General features: G+C 40.0%; 1 protein-coding gene across 1 annotated transcript in view; it reads right to left on the bottom strand.

The window, feature by feature from the left end:
* The window catches only part of PTPRO (protein tyrosine phosphatase receptor type O), a 155,424-nt gene that overhangs the window by 34,752 nt on the left and 101,181 nt on the right, over positions 1-19,491 (bottom strand). The window contains exons 6-11 of the mRNA XM_037388204.1: positions 18,648-18,809; positions 15,754-15,953; positions 13,228-13,348; positions 10,659-10,852; positions 8,192-8,303; positions 2,581-2,732 (exon numbers count right to left, since the gene is read on the bottom strand). Of these exons, the coding sequence (XP_037244101.1) occupies positions 2,581-2,732; positions 8,192-8,303; positions 10,659-10,852; positions 13,228-13,348; positions 15,754-15,953; positions 18,648-18,809 (941 nt within the window). The remainder of the gene's footprint in view (positions 1-2,580; positions 2,733-8,191; positions 8,304-10,658; positions 10,853-13,227; positions 13,349-15,753; positions 15,954-18,647; positions 18,810-19,491) is intronic.

The following is a 19,491-nucleotide window of genomic DNA, read 5'->3' as shown; positions in this document are numbered from 1 at the left end:
CTACAAAGAAAGTTCTGTGCATCACAGCAGATGTCTTCTGCATACTGTAGACTTGTTACATGAACCAGTTCACACTGACACCAACTGTAGAAAGCCATAACACTCGGCAGAATACCACAATGTAAAAAGAAGACAGTCTTAGGCTGTATTTTCTATGCCAGCAGTGAAAAATTAAGGAGAAACTAAAATCTCCCTCACATGAATGAGAATACTCTTGCATCTAGATTTTTCAAGTTGTGCAAAATGCTGAACAAGCCATGGATTTGAGTCCATTGCAATTTTATAGGAATTTAAATCAGGTCAGATATCTCTAAGAAGAGTACACAAGACACATATAGGCAAGCCTTCACATGTCCTAAGAACCTGCATATTGAATCCAGCTGGGCAAATCTAACACCTACCTGGGTACCTGTCGACTTGACAATAGATCTCAGGGCCTGACTTCTGTCATCTGCGAGTTTGAAACCAGATATGATCCAAAACTGAGCTGAGCTTCAAATGACTGAATAAATCCTTCCTGTTATTTTGGAAGTAAGCTCCCCATTTCTCCAGGGTCATGGAGAAGGACGCAGAACTCAGATACTGCAACAGACTGCTTTCAGAGCACTTGTAGACTATCTACAAAGGGCACATTCAGGAATCGCATGCTGGTTTTCATAGTCACTTAATTTTCAGGCTGAAGTTTTTGGTTCCAAGAGAAACAGACAGTTCTGAATAAAGACTAACAGGACTATGCACGTTATTTTCATCGCTTCTCTACAAACTGACCAACTTCTACAGAGTCTTGGGAAGTACACACATAGCAGGAAGAAAAAGTCATCATTGCCTGATAGTGTTACCTATTTATTGTAATAATTGCTCAAGAAAAACAACCATAATAGCAATCTTAATAAATCAGATAAAGACATTACAATATAGTAAGATTTTTAAAGGAAACAATTTCTGGAAGTGACTAACAGAGCTTAGAAGAACAGATATACCCTGATGCCTGCAAGTGTGTACCCATATTTACAAATGTGAGAAGGACCATAAAAGCCAGAAGTAGGTTGTTGCAGGAATTTCCTAAAGAATACTTTCTGGGTTCCCTTGTCCTGAAAATAATATAAAGACAAACATTTCTAAGAACATTCCTAAAGCTTTGAAGTTTTATTTGCTCTACTGTGAATACTCTCTATAATAATATAATATAGTAATATACTCTACTGTGAATAGTCTCTATTTTAATTTTTTGAGTAATCTAAAATTACATATGCAATATTCTTTTTAACTTAGTTTCCTATTCAATGTCTATTTTATATTTATTTAATTTGAGATTTTCACATTCAGTGAAGTTGAATGGCACACAAATCAGATTTTCCCTGGAAGAATAATAACCTTACACAGAACATGACTTTTGGAAGAAAGAGAGGAGAGGGATATCACAGCGCAATTTTTTAAGAATTCAATTGTTAGAATATTTTATTTGTAATAATTAAAAAAATTAAAATGTGGAGTTTTCTTCCTCATTTGAAACAAAGATCCAAATATTGGAAGTTCCTGCTGTTCAGAAAGGTCATGTTTTTGAACAGTTTTACTAATCATGTAATTAGATTCATGCTGCTACAAGCTCCAGATGGGTGCACTCCTGCAGCCGCTAGGAATCCAATGAAAGCCAGGGTGCTCCATATAAATCCAAATGGAAACTGCTGAAGAATTTGCACTTATGCTGAAAAAACAATTCCCGTTCAGCACCTGCTGAGCCTTCAGTTGTAGAAGGGAAACCTTTCCCTTGAAAAAGATCAGACACTTTCTCCCTGTCAAGGATCGAAAGATCAGTAGTGGTGTAGAAGACAGTCACAGGCCACAAGTTGTATGAAGCTACACCGCTGGCCATATATGTTCCTGCCCTGCAGTGCTCCACTGCTAGTTCAACCACTATTCACTGGATGTCCAGGGGCTGCTCTTTTGCTTCAGATTAAACATGCATCTCAGTATCCTGCAGCAGCATGACTTTAATCCATAACTGGAAACCCCAGATTTCTTTTTCTAAGTGATTTTTAAATATGCTGGAAAAGTTCAAGAGAATGTGCTAGGAATGCATCTTAACATCTGGCAAGTTTTCTAAGTGCACACATTCTGGGTGAAGTACTCAACCCATCAGTTACAGTGGAACTTGTACTCTAACAGAAAATGAAAACAATGTAATTTGTAGGGAAGTCTGTTAGATAAAGTCAGGAAATAGAATGGCCTGAATGAACTAAAATAATGCAGCCATTAGTCTGCCTATTAATAGATAGAAATTGAAAAGACCAATTGGAAATTGTTCACTAAAAAATACTCATGTTTTACTGTCTGCAGCTCAGAACTTTGTAAGCTACTTCTAACTTCTTACACTTGTGCTGGATCACCACAGAATCATTTTGTCCATGGGCTGTTTTGAGAGCCTGAGCATTAGAAATGCCCGCTAACACTGTGAAGCAACTTTACCTCATCAGGCTTCTGTCAGTCTTAATGAACTTGCTTAAACTTTGTAGGACAAATTTATCAACTCAGCAAAAAAATCCAACCTAACAGAGTAACACCTTCCTCACTCATACTTACACTCTTCTTGATTTTTTTCTTTCCTTCTGCAATGACCATCCAATGTAACATCCTGGAATGAGAAAGGTCAGTACCATCTCCTCCATAGGTCCAGGTGACATACAAAAGGTGGTTATAATATTCTACAGAGGTAATCTCGGGTGCCACTGGTGCTGAAGGAAGAAGGAAAGTGTATTACAGACTTGCCTAACACAGTTGATTACCAAATCCAGTAATACATGTCTTTCAAAGGATACTATTTGGAAGAAAGCATCACAAAGATAGCAGAAAAATATTAGTACAAGTGTCTGCACCTGAGTGCTAGCTGAAAGAAATGAAAACCAGCATTTAACCTGGGAGATACGCAGAAGAAAAATGCATTTTTGTTTTCAATATTTTAGTTGTATGGGTTTCTTTTAAATTATCACAAAGCTACTGGCTGATACAAATAATTTTTGAGTCAACATTTACAAATGGAATTAACAAGTCAAGTTAAAAGCCTCAGATATTGCTTCACCGTGTTATAGCGCTGAAAAGAAATGACAATCAGTGAGAAATCAAGAATTTCCACACTGAATAATTTGGATGGCTTTTCCACAAGAAAAAAGTATCTTCTCTTCACTGAGCTTGCATCTTCCTAGGAGGAAAAGCCCCCAAGCCTGCAGTTTTCCAAAGAACATCTTTTTGCATGAAAAGTTATGGCCACCTTTGTTCCCAGGGTGAAAGTCCCACCCCTGCAGAAGGCAGCCATCAGCTGACTGCACCCTAAACAACAAATGTCTCATCTACAGGCATATGATAGCTACCCTATTAGGTATTAGGTGAAGCAGCTGTTGTCCCTCCTCTTCCTCCACATACCCAGCTCCTGCCTAGCACTGTGCCCTGCGCTGCACAGCTCACTGTCCCACCGCAGCCCCATCAGCCTGTTTGACGGCTTGTCTCATGCTGGAGCTGCCACCAAGTCCTTGGCTCTCTGTGCAGCCAAGAAGAAAGAGAGCAACCTCCAAAGCAACTCATCTCCTCCTAAAATAGCAATTTAAGGTGAGAATTACCTCTTGGAGGTGCCTCTCTGTTGACTGCAGAGGCAGTAGAGCTGCTCAGCTCACCTCGATTGCCTAATTCGGACGTGCAGGTCCCCCGTTAGGATCTAAGTTAAAACTGATGGAGACCCAAAAGTGAAAGTCAGTGATAGGCAGAGATCATAATCCCTTCAAACCGGTATCAGTGGGATAACCCAGATAAAACGGGGAAGTGTACAAATCTGCGAGCTTGGCAGATTCTTTAGGAGTACTGCAGGAAAAAAAAATAACGTGGACTGACTGGTCTACCCTTGCACAAGCCCCGCTGGGTCCAGCGAGTCCGTGCAAATGCTGCCTGGCAGGAAGCCCCTTCCCAGCACAGCCCGGGCGCCCTGCGCACCCAGGGGCGCCAGCAGCCCCGACAAACGCAGGCGGCAGCAGGAGCTCGGGTCTGTTGGAAAGGGCCACAAGATGTCACTGCTGCTTTCACGAAAGATTCTAAGACACATTCTGGATTAAGGAAGAGATTTGCTGAAGCAATCACTGAGGAAGGCGGTGGATACAATGCACAGACAGTTTAGAGCCATCTAGAAAAGTTTAGTGCGACTTTTCTCTCAAATTTATCTTGAAAATGTCCTTTTATGTTGTTGAGAGGAAGCAACCTTATTTAATATAAAATCTTTCAAATAATGCTTCTTTTAATTTCTATAGTTCCCAGTCCATCCCTGCACAAGGACTGTGTATTCCTTCCAATTTAATGTCACAACTGGCATGAATCTTATGCAATAATAATAATAATAATTTCCTCCTATACTTAATTATTGATGACATGCTTTTCCCTCTTAACTTTCATACACCCGTTTGCTTTAGGTATCTGGCAATGAATGTCCAGGATGTATGAAACAAGACTACGAGGCCAGGGCTCGTGTGACCCACTCCCCCAGCACCACATGTTCCACGGGGAACTGAGCGTCACAGAGAGACTGTAAGAAATGACATCCCGTTGCTGACCTGGCCCAAAGTAACAGCTGAAGGCATCCACGGGACCAACAGACAGATGTGGCAGCGCTCTCCAACACCAAGAGTCTGTCTTTCTTACTCTTTTTGCTTCTCTAAAGCTAAAAGAATTCTCATTGAAAAATAAAATGTTGGTGGTCTAAAGTGCCCTTGCTTATGATTGCTTTAAATCCAGCTGTTTACAGCAGATGGCATTAAAAACCCATTAGTCACCACAGCAACACTGGCAGGGCCACAATCTCTCTGCGTTATAACAACAGCATGCAACTGTTGATGCAAGAGTCTGAGAGAAGAAACGCTGTTTCTGATAAGTCTCTGGGGTCTCCCAAATCTCCCCCACTCTCCTGGGAACATCCGACCAGCTGTTAAGGGAGAGAGCTGTACATCATCTGGTCTCTTGTAATACCTTTTTAATTCCAGGTACTGCAGGTCAGTAAAGCCCCAGCCTTGCTATAGACTCCCCATGAGCATGGAATCCTGCATTAGGGAAATGGCTTGTCTGCTCTGAGCTTTCTGCAAGGTGTGGTCCCGAACTCCCAGATGATCCTTCTGCTTTGTTTTTAAAAAATCGGGCTTATGTTCCAGGTGCAGAGGTTAGCTTTCCACTTATACACAGAAGAACTGACAGATGGTGCACTGTCAAGAAGACTACAATACCTTCGTTCTAGTACTTCAAAATTTAGGGCTTTTTGGTGTGGGTTTTTTGTTTGTTTGTTTGTTTTATTTCCTGGCAACCTATGCAAGGGAGGTAGCATTGTTCAGAGTGATGCAAAATGGGACCGAGTGCTTCATAAAACCATCTGTTTCCTCTCTGGAAAGAAAGAGGCTGAGGGTGATAAAGAACTCTGCAGTCCCCTGGTAACTTGAAAGAGTGAAAAGGCATCATCTACTGGGGACAAACATTTCAAACCTGCAGACATGAAAAATTGGCATGCCACTTTCTAGCAAGTTAGCCCAAGAGCTGTCCCTGGACAGAGCTGAAGAGATTGCAACTAATAAGGCAATCAGAAGACCAGAGTGTATTTAATGCTCACATGCAGTGGTGACCATCTATTGATAAGTGCTTGTAATTCGATCAAATCAGATTTCTTTGTTAGGTCTCTTCCCTCAAAATGCTGTGATCTGGCTCACTGCTATTCAGCATTTTCATCAATACTCTGGAAGTAAAAGCACTGCTGACAAACCATGCAAGTAACATGGCAAACGGCAGAGAGGTGGAAGATTTGGACAGGGTTGTGATTTGAATTATTGGTCCCTACGCTGGGCTTGCTCAAGCAAAATATATTTCAAAGTACCAGGTGCAAGTTGAGTCTTTAGGAAAAAAAACGTAGACAACACTTCTCAAATGATAAATTATGTCTATTCCATGGCTTCTAACACAAATGAACACAGATCTCCATTGTGATGCCATAGCAAATGCAATCATCTAGATGCACAAACAGAAGAGCACTGAATAGGGAGCTGATTTTGCCTCTGTAGGAGTATTCAGCAGGCTGGTATTACACTTTCAGTTACCACGTACTTTGGTAAAGACAGTAAAAATAAGAGAGGCAGAGTTGGGGGAAAAATAACATGAGAAAATGGCTTACAGTGAGAGCACCTGAAGCATTCAATGGAAGCAACTTATTAACAGAAAAGAGTGAAATTAAAAAAGCTTGGTGTCTCTTCAATCAATAAGAGAAAAGTTAACAAGAATTACGGACTGGATATTAAAACTAGAAAAATTCAGATCAAAAGCAAAAGATAAACCATTGACAATATGAGGAATGAGGAATTAAGCACTGACACAATTTTCCCATTGGATATTTTCTGGATATTTTCACCTAAGATCATTTTGAAGGGAGGTTTTTCCAGTCATAAATGGATGATGTTGTCTAAGGGATCCATCCATTTCTGATTTTGTTTGCATCTGCTAGTTAAGGAGCTGATCCACTTTTCATCTAATAGCAGTAACAGTGTTTACTTTCACCACACAGAGATCCAGACTTATCCCTATTACAGCTAATACTTTAGAACAGCCTTAATCTCCTGCATTTCTGCTGAAGGTTTCTGGAGAGACAATATTGAAGTGTGATGGTCCCACTGGAACATTCCACTCTAAAACGCTGAATCAGGTACCCAAATCAGCTGAAAAAGACATTTTTCCCCTGATATAGCAACCAACCAGCTGGAAAATTGCTTCCTTATAGTGCTACAGAAATGTTGATGCCAAAGGACAATGAATATCCCTGAAGACCCTTCATGGGACTCCGGTGGGTGCTATGGGTTTCTGATACACTACAGAAGTGCCAGGGTTTGTCAGCAGTTAAACTTGGTATCAGATTATCTCAGGATAGGAGGGTTTCTGGAGACTTCAGTGGAGCTAGGACTTAACTGACTGATAACTACTCTGTTGTGGCCCTGTCAGGCACAGGCACTATTCGTCATCATTACAAATGGGTCTTATTCAGTTTCTTCCTCAGTTACATCCTCTTAGCCTCTCACCAAACAGAAAATCTGGAACTAAGCTAGTATCTCCTTTGGAGGGAGTGGCTGGGACCTTGTAGGCTGATTTTCCTCATAATTTGTTTTCTACAGATGGAAAAGAAGAGCAACTCATACTTTAATTCCTCTCATGGCGCATCTGAATTATATCACCTATACTTCTGCAAGATGAACTAAACAGTGGTGCACAAAAGCAAAATGATGCAATAGGGAACTTTGACTCAACCCTCATGGATGCTAGGAAAACATGGCAAGGCCCTAACAGGACCTCTTATATGCTAATCCCTCTATGGCTGATCTGTTTGACATACTGAAGATTCAAAACCAAAGAATCTGACACGAGACAATGGAGTGTGTTAAATGCACGGCTCGTGCCAACTGCAAGAGGGCAATCCACATGGTTATATCAATTTGCTGCACTTTTAGAATCCAGATTACAAATGACTTGCCAACGCCACAGTTTCCCAAGGCTAATTTAGCCAGCATGGGTGCAATGCCTTGATCACAGGAGCACCCTTCTCTCCTTGCAAGTGAAAAACACCCAGCGGAAAAAGAAAAGCTGGAGGGCAAGAATAACGTGCTCCCGAGCATAGTACCTGCCTCAGTCTGCCTAGCAGTGCATAACTCCCTGTTAGGGTGCCACACAAGCCATGCTCTGATCTGTGGATTACTGGGAGGGGGACGGAGGAGGAAAAAGCATTTGGAAATATTGCAAATATAAGGAAAAATGTTTCTTAATACTAGCAAACCTAAGAATTTAGATTTACTTAGCTACACATTCATTTCTCAATGTGTAAATCATATGGTGTTGTAGAAGATGAGCAGGATCACCGGCCCACACTGGAGCCATGCACTCAGCTGATGGAGGACTGGAACAAGGAAATCAAGAACTGTGCTTTGCATCGGAAAATTATATATATTTATTAAAAGCTGTCCTCAGAGCTTTCCTTAAAAAAAAAAATAATTAAAAATTAATCCCCCCACCCCCCCAGTTAGCTGTTACATATCCTAACTTGCAAGTATCTGCTGGTGAAACACAACACCCAAGTCAGACTTTCTCAGCGCATCTGCTCCTGGGAGCATTTCCACAGTCTTTTCAGATGGCTGCTTACCTGTTATGAAGCTGATGGTGGAACTGTCACAGCAGCTCAGCTCTGGGTCCCCCCAAGTCACCATGGTGACCCGGAAATTGTAATACCAAGCAGGCAGCAGGTTAGCGACTCTCTGTAAAGCGACAAAAAACAAACAGCAGCTCAGGAGAAAATTCACCGTCCCAACAATATTTGCAAAATCTAGTGTCCACACTCATCTTACTGAGCTCCCATTTCTCACTCCAGTGGAAATCTCTGAAATTTGGTGTTTGAATTGATTCAAAACTCCATGCCGTGGGAGCGAACATGGTTGTGATGGCTCTGCTGCTCACAGCCACATCTAGGTGGTCCCAGGTCTCACCCGCCACAGGAACCACCCAGTGACTTCCACAGCAGTGAGAACGATTCCCCCAGAGCAATCTTTCATCACAAAATTCTGATTTGATGAAGGCAGAATATTTAACTGGAAAATGTAGGCTTTCCTATCTCAATTAAACAGGGTTTGAGGATAAATTAGAAATGCTTTTGACTCAGATATTGTCACTTCAAAAGACTTATTTTTTTCCAGTTTTCAAAGTGTATTTCATTTGGTATTATCATTTATTATAAATGAAATATGAATGAAACATAAATGACTTATGAGACATAAATTATATATATAAATAAAAATGAGATACAAATGAAGTATAAAATGGAATACATTTTATATTATAATATCATACGTAATACTTAAGTTAAATTCAAACTGCCAGCACCAAAAGCTTCAAATGTTTCATTTCGTGATTAAATGAAAAGCTTCATGATATTTTTAAAATTCAAAATAAAAACAAATTAGAAATAATGAAAATTTTCAACAAATTAGAAACTGCTGGGTTTATGTATCTCTGCTGTTTGCAGTGGCCTTTTTCCCCCACAGATACTTCAAGGCAATCCAAATATAGGGTTTGTGAACTATACTTTTTATGCTTTTTAGAAAAAATTGTATCCAATTAACACCAAAACCTTGAAGATGCTTGGGCTTCTTCTGACATGCACTTGGTATAACATTATACCAACATTGCTTTGACAATTTTAAAATAAGATACAGAGCACAAAAAGCATGAAGTAACTAAACAGTGTTAAAGGGCAAATTCAGTGCCAAAGTTTCTTACCAAGTGATAACTCTTCAGGAAGTAATTTTTTATCTAAGCTGTCAGATAGCTTGATTTTTTTATTCCCTTGTGTTCTCACTGGGTTTGACACTGTTGCCCCAGAATACACCACTCACAGGTGTCAGTAGATCATAGGGAAATCTGCGGCACTCGGTGGGATTCTGGAGCACCGCTAGGGAACCCAAACAAAAGTCCACCCTTACCTACCTGTATGTTAAATGCTGTAACAGAAGAACAGGTAGAGACTCATTCTAATTCAGGCTTACTTTTTGAAATTATTCTTTAAGAAATGTCCATTTTAGCTGTGATATAGCAGTGTCACATTTCAGACTGAAATTCAGACACAGAAATTCCAACTTGGCTTCCTTGAGCAGGATTTGCAACCTTAAGGGACGATATCATCTCATTTTCTACTGAACCACATTAACTCGGGTATTAATCTAATTGTGCTGAGTCATGATTACAAGTTATTAATTACTCATTTGCTAAGTTATTTTTTTGGTTTTAATTTCCCTGGAGATTTATATGCTAGATTTACAGTCACGTACCCAATTACAGTTAAGCTGCTGTAGCCAAAATGACTCCACAAATGGTATTATGCAAATCAATTACGGTAAATCACTGTGGCTATCATAAGCAGCAAAAGTTATTGCTATCCTTTTTGCATACTCACAACTTTCTGAACAACTGATTTCCTCTAAAATTGCTTGCTGTCTTGTGCTACAGTGAAGCCTGAATAAAATCTGCTCACCTCCTCTAGGAACTAAGGGAAAAGAGGAGGAGAATTTCACTTGATTTCTGCAACATGCACGAGCGTACACATGTAAGTGTGTTCTTCTAAAGACCAGTCTCCACCCAGTTGAAATCTTGGCATAAGTCACAAAAGCATCTCTGCAGCTAAGCCTTCCAGATGGCACACTGCAAGACTAGCCTGCAAGCCCCAAATGCATATTATCAGTATTAATTATGTAGATAAGGCTTTAGACTACTCCCCCTGAGGAGATGATGGCATTTTTAAAGCCTTGACTGACAAACTGACCCACAAACTGAAGCTGCCTCTGGACTTGCTGAACATGCCCATTTGTCATCAAAAAAAAGGCTCATCTCCTATCTCATTGCTCTGCTTAAAATTTAGCATGGTTCAGCTGGCATTCCCTTACTTTAGAACAGAAAATGCCTCTAGCATCCTGGCCATCTTCTCTACTTTGCCTGAAAAAATGTGCCAGGCTTAAAGGCATATATACACATTCATGGGGGAAAAGCTGGGCAAAGAAATGTCACAAGGTGCCAGGGCCACACAGGCTTGGGAAAGCAATAGTCAGCAATGGTCACTTTACCACAGAGGCAGTTAAGGAGACAGTTGCTGCTATTTCATAGTAGGTTGTCCACTCGGAGGTCATCGTTGATGGGTTGAAGTAAAACATTTCTACAACGTATTTCCTGAACACCCCAAGGAAAGGTCTGTTCCAGCTCAAAACAACAGCAGTAGGTCCCAAAGGGTAAAGCGTCAGATCCTTTATTCCAGTGGGCACTATAAACCAGAAATTGTGGTTAGCAATGTGTGGGTTATCAGTTACACTTCATTTTAAAACACCACCTTTCCTGAAACAAGTTCTACCTGTTTCTGGTTTGTTCCCGACTTTAATTCCCAAGAGTTTTCTTGTCACAAGCAGTTGAATACCATTTTTTCACCATTTGTTCTCCAGTTTGTTAAGTCTACTTTTTCAGAAATGACTACAGGCTACTGGTGTTGGCTGCTTAGCTTGAGATAAAGTACAGGGCTTGCTTTTTCATAAATGGAGGGCTCCATTCTACTCTGAAAATCAGGATGTTTAGGAGTTATTACAAGTGGCTCAAAAACAAAAGCATCAAAAGCCATAACACTTTGGAAGATGAAGACTATGAGAAAGAACAGTTCTTATGTCTAGCCCTCCTTCCCTGGGGAACCTAAAGGTGCTGTCGTGTATTGCTATTCTTGTCTCGCAGATGATGAAGTCGTCAAGTGATTTGAAAAATGTCACATAAGGGTCAACTTCTGCATCCCTTACTAGTCTGGAAAGCAATTATTCCTCATGACTTAACTAAGGCTACTTAAATAAGTACTTTGCTAACATTTGCAAGAGTTGCAGAGCCCCAGCTATTGCACACTGGGTCAGAGCCAAGACTGGCACCCAGATTACTTCAGCCCATGTTAGCACATGATTGTCTTTGCCTTCATAAATCATTTACCACATCTTTTCTTTGCTTTCTCTAAAGTGTTAATACCCAGTGAAAGTGAGGCTTAGGATAAATATGGGGAGAATTGAATACTTTTTAAAAGTATATTTTATCTTATTTCCGTTTCATTCATTAAGCACCACTGATAGTTCTACAGAACAGTTTGCTTTGCAGTTCTACTACTTTAATATAAAGTTCAGTATCTTGTTCTGAAATGAAAACTCATACAACTGTTGTTTTACTGCATAAAAACATCCTCTTTATAACAACAAACCTATGATATGTTTTGCTTAGAAACTGGTTGCCATTTTGGGTTTGGTAAAAAACTTTTATGGTTGTGAGGCCACACAAAGTGGAGAAAACAAAGGAACTTATTTGCTTTGGAAATACATGATTTTACTTTCTCAAGTGAAAACAGAATTTTGCAGATTTCTGAACTAACTACACTGAGAATGAAAATCAAAAGCATTTGTAAAAATTGTCCATTAATAGAGTTTAATAAACTATATATATTTCTACTTACTACTTTTCCTTTACAAAACATACCATACTCTTTTATTCAGAACTGATTTATGAAAATATATAAGGACATTGCCTAGAATGAAAAGGCTATCACCATATTCACTAGTCTACATATTCGCTTTCTTTTAAGGATTCAGCTCTTTACAGATTAACTTTGGGGTTTTCCTGTTTCACTTTTTCCCCTACATCAGAGAGGAAGCAGAATGAAAAATACTGAAGATCTCTAATTTTCAGCTACCTGCTTTCCCACAAGGCAGACTATTTGTCAAAAGGAGAAGCTGGGTGACTCACGTTAAATATTTCTCTGCAAATGTAACTCTACACACTGAATCTTCCTCTTTGCCCTTTCTCTTTTTAATACTTTTTTTTTTAAAGTGGTAACCTTAACAAAATAAATGATAGTGAAACTAAAAGATACCGAATTTTATCTTAAGTGACTATTTAGCTGCTTGGTGGAATCCTGAATTATGGTCATGGGGGCAGCAGCTCTGCCTCTTGGCCGTAAAACCACGTTCTTGAAAAGGTCACTCTCTGTCTCCGAGGGTTCTTCTTATCTTCAAATCTTAAAGCAGACAACTCCAGAAAAACAAGGCATAAACTGAAGCTGATGATGGTCATGTAGTACTGCAGGAGATAAGCCAGCTCTTCTGACTCTTAGCACTGTGGCCCTCGGACTGTGCCACACTACATCCATCATAAAGCACATTTGCAACACATGTCCTAACAGCAGTTCTACGCACTTCATGAGCCAGTGGGAATGAATCACCTCTAGGAAATGCCCACACCTCTCCACGCACCACAGACCCCCTGCAGCTCAGGCTGGCTACACCTAAGTGAGGTGACTCCCACCCTAAATGACTATGAGCACTGCTAGAGATAAACATATACTCAGGTGTCCAAGACGGTTCCTTTCACAGGGCACTCTGTGTCCGAATCCTGGCCACAACTGCTCTCTATTTAGGTTTGGTAATAACTTAACATTTAAATGTGAAATATCTATCTCCCACAGAAGGAGTATTTTCCCCACCTCAGTAATGGGCTAGACAATTACAAGAAAAATATTCTCAATAAGTGTTCATTACATTATAGGCTTTAGGACTTAATAAATATACTAGATATATTTAAGAACAAAACAAACACTTTTCAAACAGTAGATGCAGGGGTTACCAATGGAAAATGTAACAGGATCAGAAGGCGGTCCGACCAACGGTCCTTTCCGCAAGTAAACCACAACTTGGTACTGGGCACCAGGAACAAGATTTTCAATGAGGCTGCTGCTTGAATTCACCTAACAGGAGGAGAACACATTGGTTATGAAGTATTTACTTGGCTAATTAAAAGAATAATAAGGCTGTACTTGAACTACTCCAGTTATAGAAGGTATGATTCTGAACACACTGGCATCAGCAGCTAAAACTCCATTCGTTAAGCCCAAAATGGCAAAACTGTGAAAGTGGTCGGGACTGACTTGACAAATGATCTGACTCACAGAATCACACTTGCCTTGCTGCATAAGGTCAGCTGTCACCCTGCAGACCCATTCCCTCCTACTGTCAAAGTTTATTGAAATAGTCAGGCTACATTATTCATATTCAGGTGATATTATTCAGGCTGGAATATTTAGACCGTGTGTTTTCAATAAAACCCTGAAGGCTTTTCATCGGCCATCTGATTCATCTGCAGCTATGTGAGCTGAAGGCAGCGTTATGGGAAAGCTGTTTTGTGAATGCATTTGTTAAGTGACTTCATGGTGAAACCAGAAAGGAATTACTCTCTTTCACCTCCCCTGCACAGCACTACATAACCTGACTAAGGGACATTGTGATTTTTCTTTTCGGTTTGAAGCATCATCATTAAAATTCCTGCTGTGCCACTCCAGCTTTCAGTCAGAGCCAGGGGCAAAATGCCTGACCAAGTGATTCCTGGTCTGATACATTATGAAATGTCTTATCTCCTGAAAAGCCAGCTAACAGCAAATGCACAGAGCAGCTTTGAGGAAAGGACTTTATGCACCTGTTCTAGAATTGCAGGCTGATGTTTCCTACTAATTTTTTTTGCAATCTTTCCAAAGTCTGTATCACAGCCACCTTTGCATTGATGGTTTACTGCAATGCACATGAATATATCAGTGCCAGCATAGACTTAGGAGGAACAGAATTTCTCTTTAACAGATGCTTTGGAAAGATAAATCACTTTTAAATCATGCACAACGATAGAAATTGATAGAACGCTGCACTGAATTTTGCCCTTTTCAGCTCATCAAGGAGAATTCAAACCAACAGCCATTAATAATTCTAGGCATAATAAGCTGATAATATTTGATGATTAGAGGTGGTATGAATATTTGTAGTGACAGAAAGAAACAAATAACTATATTTAGACCTTTATACCTACTTGTAATAAACATGTTGTACAGATGTCTTGCTTATTCACGGATTAGCTTTAGGTACTTGTTTTTGAGTTTGTAGATGAATTCTATACTTTAATCACATCTGTGTATACTTGTGATCTGTGGTTTATAACCACCTACTGTATTATTTTGCTCCCTGATTAAATGACTACACTTTTAATAAATGGAAGGAAAATAACTCAGTGAGATTACAAACTGATTCTGAAAAACATTTCTCAAACTGTCATGGAAAGACACTTCGAAGCGTTTAAGTTCATAGCCACTCTTGGAATAAAACTCAAAACATTTTGACAAAGATTCATTTTAAAATACATTTTTAAAGGATGTAGACTCCCTGTATTAATTAACTTGCAGGGCTAATCACAAAGCTGAAGGAGATGAAGATTTACTGGGACTGCTGGAGGTCTCCTTCCATTCCCATGGGCAAGGTGAGCGTGCAGCAGGGCAGAGCTGCAGACCTTTGCAGGCTCCTCCATCACACACATTTAGAGGGTCAGACAGAAGCTGTAGCACTGCTCAGAAAACGGCCTTATCAGCATCTTGGTAACTGAGGTGTGGGCTAAACCCTCTAACTGAAGCCACATGCCGCTGATCCATTATAGCACAGGATGTGATGTGGGATCACACTCACTAAGGGTTTCAAGTAACAGAAAACTGCCATATTTTGGGGTTCAGGATTCTTGATCATTATAAACATGTCCCACGCAGCAGCCCTAAAGAACTGTTGTCCATCCAAATCACAGATGGTCTAAATTACTGTTTACTTCCCCGTGCTATCTTTTTTTATGGATGAAAAGCTAACTTCTGATTGTCTCTAAGCTTCCAGAAAGTTTAGAGTCAGTTTCTGCATTCATATGCAGGAATCTAAGGAAGAATTTATGCTAGTTTGATGATAATCATGTGTGTGAGCACTTTGCTTAACACAAATGGATTACAGCATGTGCCTAAATGTTATCGTGATATGGCACCATTTTGCCTCCTGGCACAAAAAAGGTCTCAAAAGGGTACAGCATAACTTAGAAGCTGGAACAAAGAATGGGACAGTCAGTCCAAGAAAAATACAATTTCCACACTATTGTGGTTTACTGCATACTTTCATTCCTGAACTCTGTGCTGTCACCCCACTCTGCATCAGCCACGTCCCTTTAGATTGCAGAAGGGCGCACCTACCGCTGTGCCCTGCAGCCCTGACCTGGCAGGGCCCTCGGGCACGGCGACCCCAAACAGCAGGATGATCAGCATTTTTGCCCTGGATTTGAAAAACTCCTGCTTCTGCCCCTTACCTCATTGCAGTAGTGTTTTTCAAGCCTTTGACTTTCCTTTTGCTTCTGACAGGTCAGGGAGACCACAGACACGATGGTGCTGTTGCTGCCGCTCTCTTGTGATGCTGTCCAGGATGTCAGGGCAGTAGTGGAGCTTAACACCGTCACGGTCACATGCTGGGGCTTTTCAGTGAGCTCTTCTATCCATTCACCTGTGGGGCCTGGGACATGCCCCAGAAGCACATGTAAACAAACCACTGCATTTGAGGGACATATGTCAAATCGTCCTTCTTTTACTGGACTATTTACTACGACAAGTGAAAGAGGCTGGACTGACAGTGTCCATCTCCGCAGCCCTGGGGCTGTGAAGATGGCAGCCCCTGGGAAACCGACTGTGGCTGGTGCTGTTTCACCTGTAGCAGAGCAGATGATGAGAGAAACATCACTGTTCGGCAATCCAGATGGCAGTATTCTCTGTGGCTTACCAGAAACCACCCAGCAGTATCTGCTTTGCTCCAAGGCAATGTTTAGAAGAAGTGACATCCAATAAAGCACAGATCATGGACAAATATTAAAGGATAAACACCCAATTTTTTTCACCTTTTCACAAACTAACATACCCTCGAAGTGTACTACAGCCTTGAAGCGTGAAAAACAAGTTCACAGAGGGTACCACAGTGAAGAATCTCATTCTCCATCAGACATTTTGAAGCAATTGGTAGAGAATACAGGTTTAAGTGTAGATAAAATAACAATTTTGAAAATAACTTCAGTTAGACTTGATCAAAATTTCAGATGTCATGAAAAAATCAGCTTTTCTTGTCACTTTTAAGTGACGTTTGTGACAGCTCTTTCCTTCCTCCATGCAATTCTAATGGTACTTTATGTTTATTGAAAAAATAAAAAAATGCCAGAGCAAGAATTTGGTGTAAGATGAGCCTGTAAGATTTGACAATCCATACTTCTATCTGGGTGCAAGAAAAATGTTGTCTAATACAAAGTGAATTTGACAGGATGAATCACTGACTGAGTGCTACAAGGATAAGATAAGGCTGAAGCTACGAGCAAAATTTATTCACACCAGCAGACCCACACCTACTCGGGTAAAAAGAGGAAGTCAATCATTACATTAATGTCTGGAGCCAGTGGATGTCTGCGTAGCTCTCACTATTCAGAAATCGTTTCAGCATCAGCGTTAAGGGAACTGAGCTACCTCATGTCACAGTCCAAAGTTGTAGTCCCCACACAAAAAGCCTACTTGATGAGACTCATAAAGAGAAATGGAAAAGCAATTTCACCTTAATATTACTTGTGCACATCTCAGATTTGGCATACATATACATATAAAATCTATGTAAAATACTAAGGATCTGTGTTTGACAGAATAAATAAAGAGAACTGCCAAGAATCCTCATCTCGTTCTAAATGCCGGCAAAACTAACAGACAAAACCCCAAATAATTTCATGTATTAAATGTAAAATGAAAATACTTGTTACATTCCTGCAACACTTTAATACTTTATACCCAATGAGATTCAAGTTCATCATTAATCTAGCAATCCATACACCTATACTTGGGATTAACATTTTTTCTTTTCTCTCAGGTCTCTGTCTCCAGGTAGCAGACTTCACGGAGGACACTGTATTGCATATTTTTTAATGGCTATAAGTCGTATCTTGTAAATAGAATAAAATTTGGTACTAATAGCAATGCTACATAATTTATTTAACATACTTGTTTATTTGTATATACTCTAATGCTTTCCATATAACGAAGCTTCCTAATAACTATTCCTAAAGAAAACCAGAAGACAGTGAAAGTACAACAGCAAAGACACTTTCTCACATGTGCTCTTTCCTCTTTTCTCTTTGTTTTCCAAGTATTGTTTCTTTCAACTCCAAAGTTTTCAAAAACACAGGAGGATAGTGGAATTCAGTTACATGCAGTCAAGTATTATGATGAATTTAAGCCTAAGTAGTTAGTATTTGTAAGTATTATGAGCTACTAAAGACACAATTTTTATTAAGAATTTACTTAAGTACTTGACTACATTTCCTTTTAATAGGAATCTTTCTACCAGCCTTAGCTACCCTTCTTGTGGCGGCATTCACTATCCTCCCACATGTAGAATTGTGTACTGCTGCAAGTATTCGCCTGTTCTCACTGTATGGGCATCTTGTAGGCTATACCTATTTCCTTTTGTAGAAAAAGGTGCAAAAGTGACCATAGCCATCAGAGGGATAGTAATCTGAATTCAGCAACACGTCTCACTTGCTAATCTAATCATGAGTTGTGATGTTATTTTACACAATAGTTATTACTTTTTTTACTAAATCTTCAGTTAAGAAACCCTTGGGTTCTACAGGGAAATAATAAATTACTTTTTCCCCTCTGAATTTAGCAGGCTGAACTATTTCATCTACTGTAATTTGCCCCGTGTACTCTCAGAGACCATGTAATTTCAGAGTTCAGTGTTTAATTGTGCAATTCCCACACTCTCAGCCTGAGATGCCCTTCATCCCTAACGTGGTACATACAGCCTCCAGGAGTAAGGAAGTTCAGGAATCTCTATAATCACCAATTCAATTCTCTGAATGAAATCCTCTCTTTGAATGATGCAAGAGGGGAACCTGTTCCAGTGAGACACTCCTGAACACTGGGCGACAACTCTATCAGATAGTCACCTGCTTTCGGTTCTTAGCTCTGCCAAAATGGCAGGATGAAGGTTCATCCAGGCAGGATATAATATGTAACATATTTGCGCTGTATTTCCTTCTCTAGCACACGGAATTCCGGAAGACAACACTCTTCTGATCCTGCAGCAGATGTCACAGCTGCCACAGTGGTCAAACTCTGCAGCACATTAGAGTTGTATCAGTTTGGGAGAAAAAGGCAGATTTGTTGAGATACTTACTGATGTAAAAGCTAAGTGTTTTTGCTGATTGACTTCCCCGAACTTCACAAGAGCCAGAGGAGCTAAATGTCGTTACAGACAACTTATATTTTCCTGGTTCTTTCAGTTCAGCAACAAATTTGTGAGTGTCCTCACTTACTGTCAAAAATTCCGTAGAGTTCTCTAAATCGGGGGAAGAAAAAGTATGGATTAATTGAAATTTGCAAGGCTCCAGACACTGAGAAAATGATTTATACCAGAAATGCTAATACTGTTTCTGCTGTTGGATTAAAAGGTATCCAAAAGGATTGGATTTATGTGGGTAGTTTTATTTCTTGCCATCAGCACAAGAATAATTAATGACCAAGGCTGCAGTATAGGTGTAGAGGAACAATAAACCCAGGACAAATTTTCATTCTGTAGAAGGGATGATAAAATAGGGTTGCCATGAATGTGCAAGTGAAAAACAGCATGGAGTGGAAGAAACAGAGCTTCCAATTTTCTATCTGTTGCATTCTTATTCTGAAAGAAAAAGAAAAAAAATACTATTTGCTCTCAGTGTGAGAAGGCTTATAAAAACTGCCTGTCAGGAACTAAAATTCATCTGGACAAAACAAATTTTAAAACAGAGAATCTTTAAGCAACATGGCAACTTTCTTGTAGCTCCATCACTTGAAAAGTGTCCTCATTCTCCACCACAGCCTCCTTGTGGCTTAAGGAATATGTTTGGTAGTTGTCCTCCGAGACAACTGTCAGTCTGAATCTAGACTATGCTTTTTGTATGCCCTTTCCAGTCGAGGTGCCCCTGAAAACCTTTCTCAGTGGCAGGCAAAATTACATGGCATAACGTACATTCTTTGTCTCA

The sequence above is a fragment of the Falco rusticolus genome, chromosome 5 (genome assembly GCF_015220075.1).
Source record: "Falco rusticolus isolate bFalRus1 chromosome 5, bFalRus1.pri, whole genome shotgun sequence".
In the NCBI taxonomy this organism is placed as follows: domain Eukaryota; kingdom Metazoa; phylum Chordata; class Aves; order Falconiformes; family Falconidae; genus Falco; species Falco rusticolus.
This window is presented reverse-complemented; position numbering and strand designations above follow the sequence as displayed.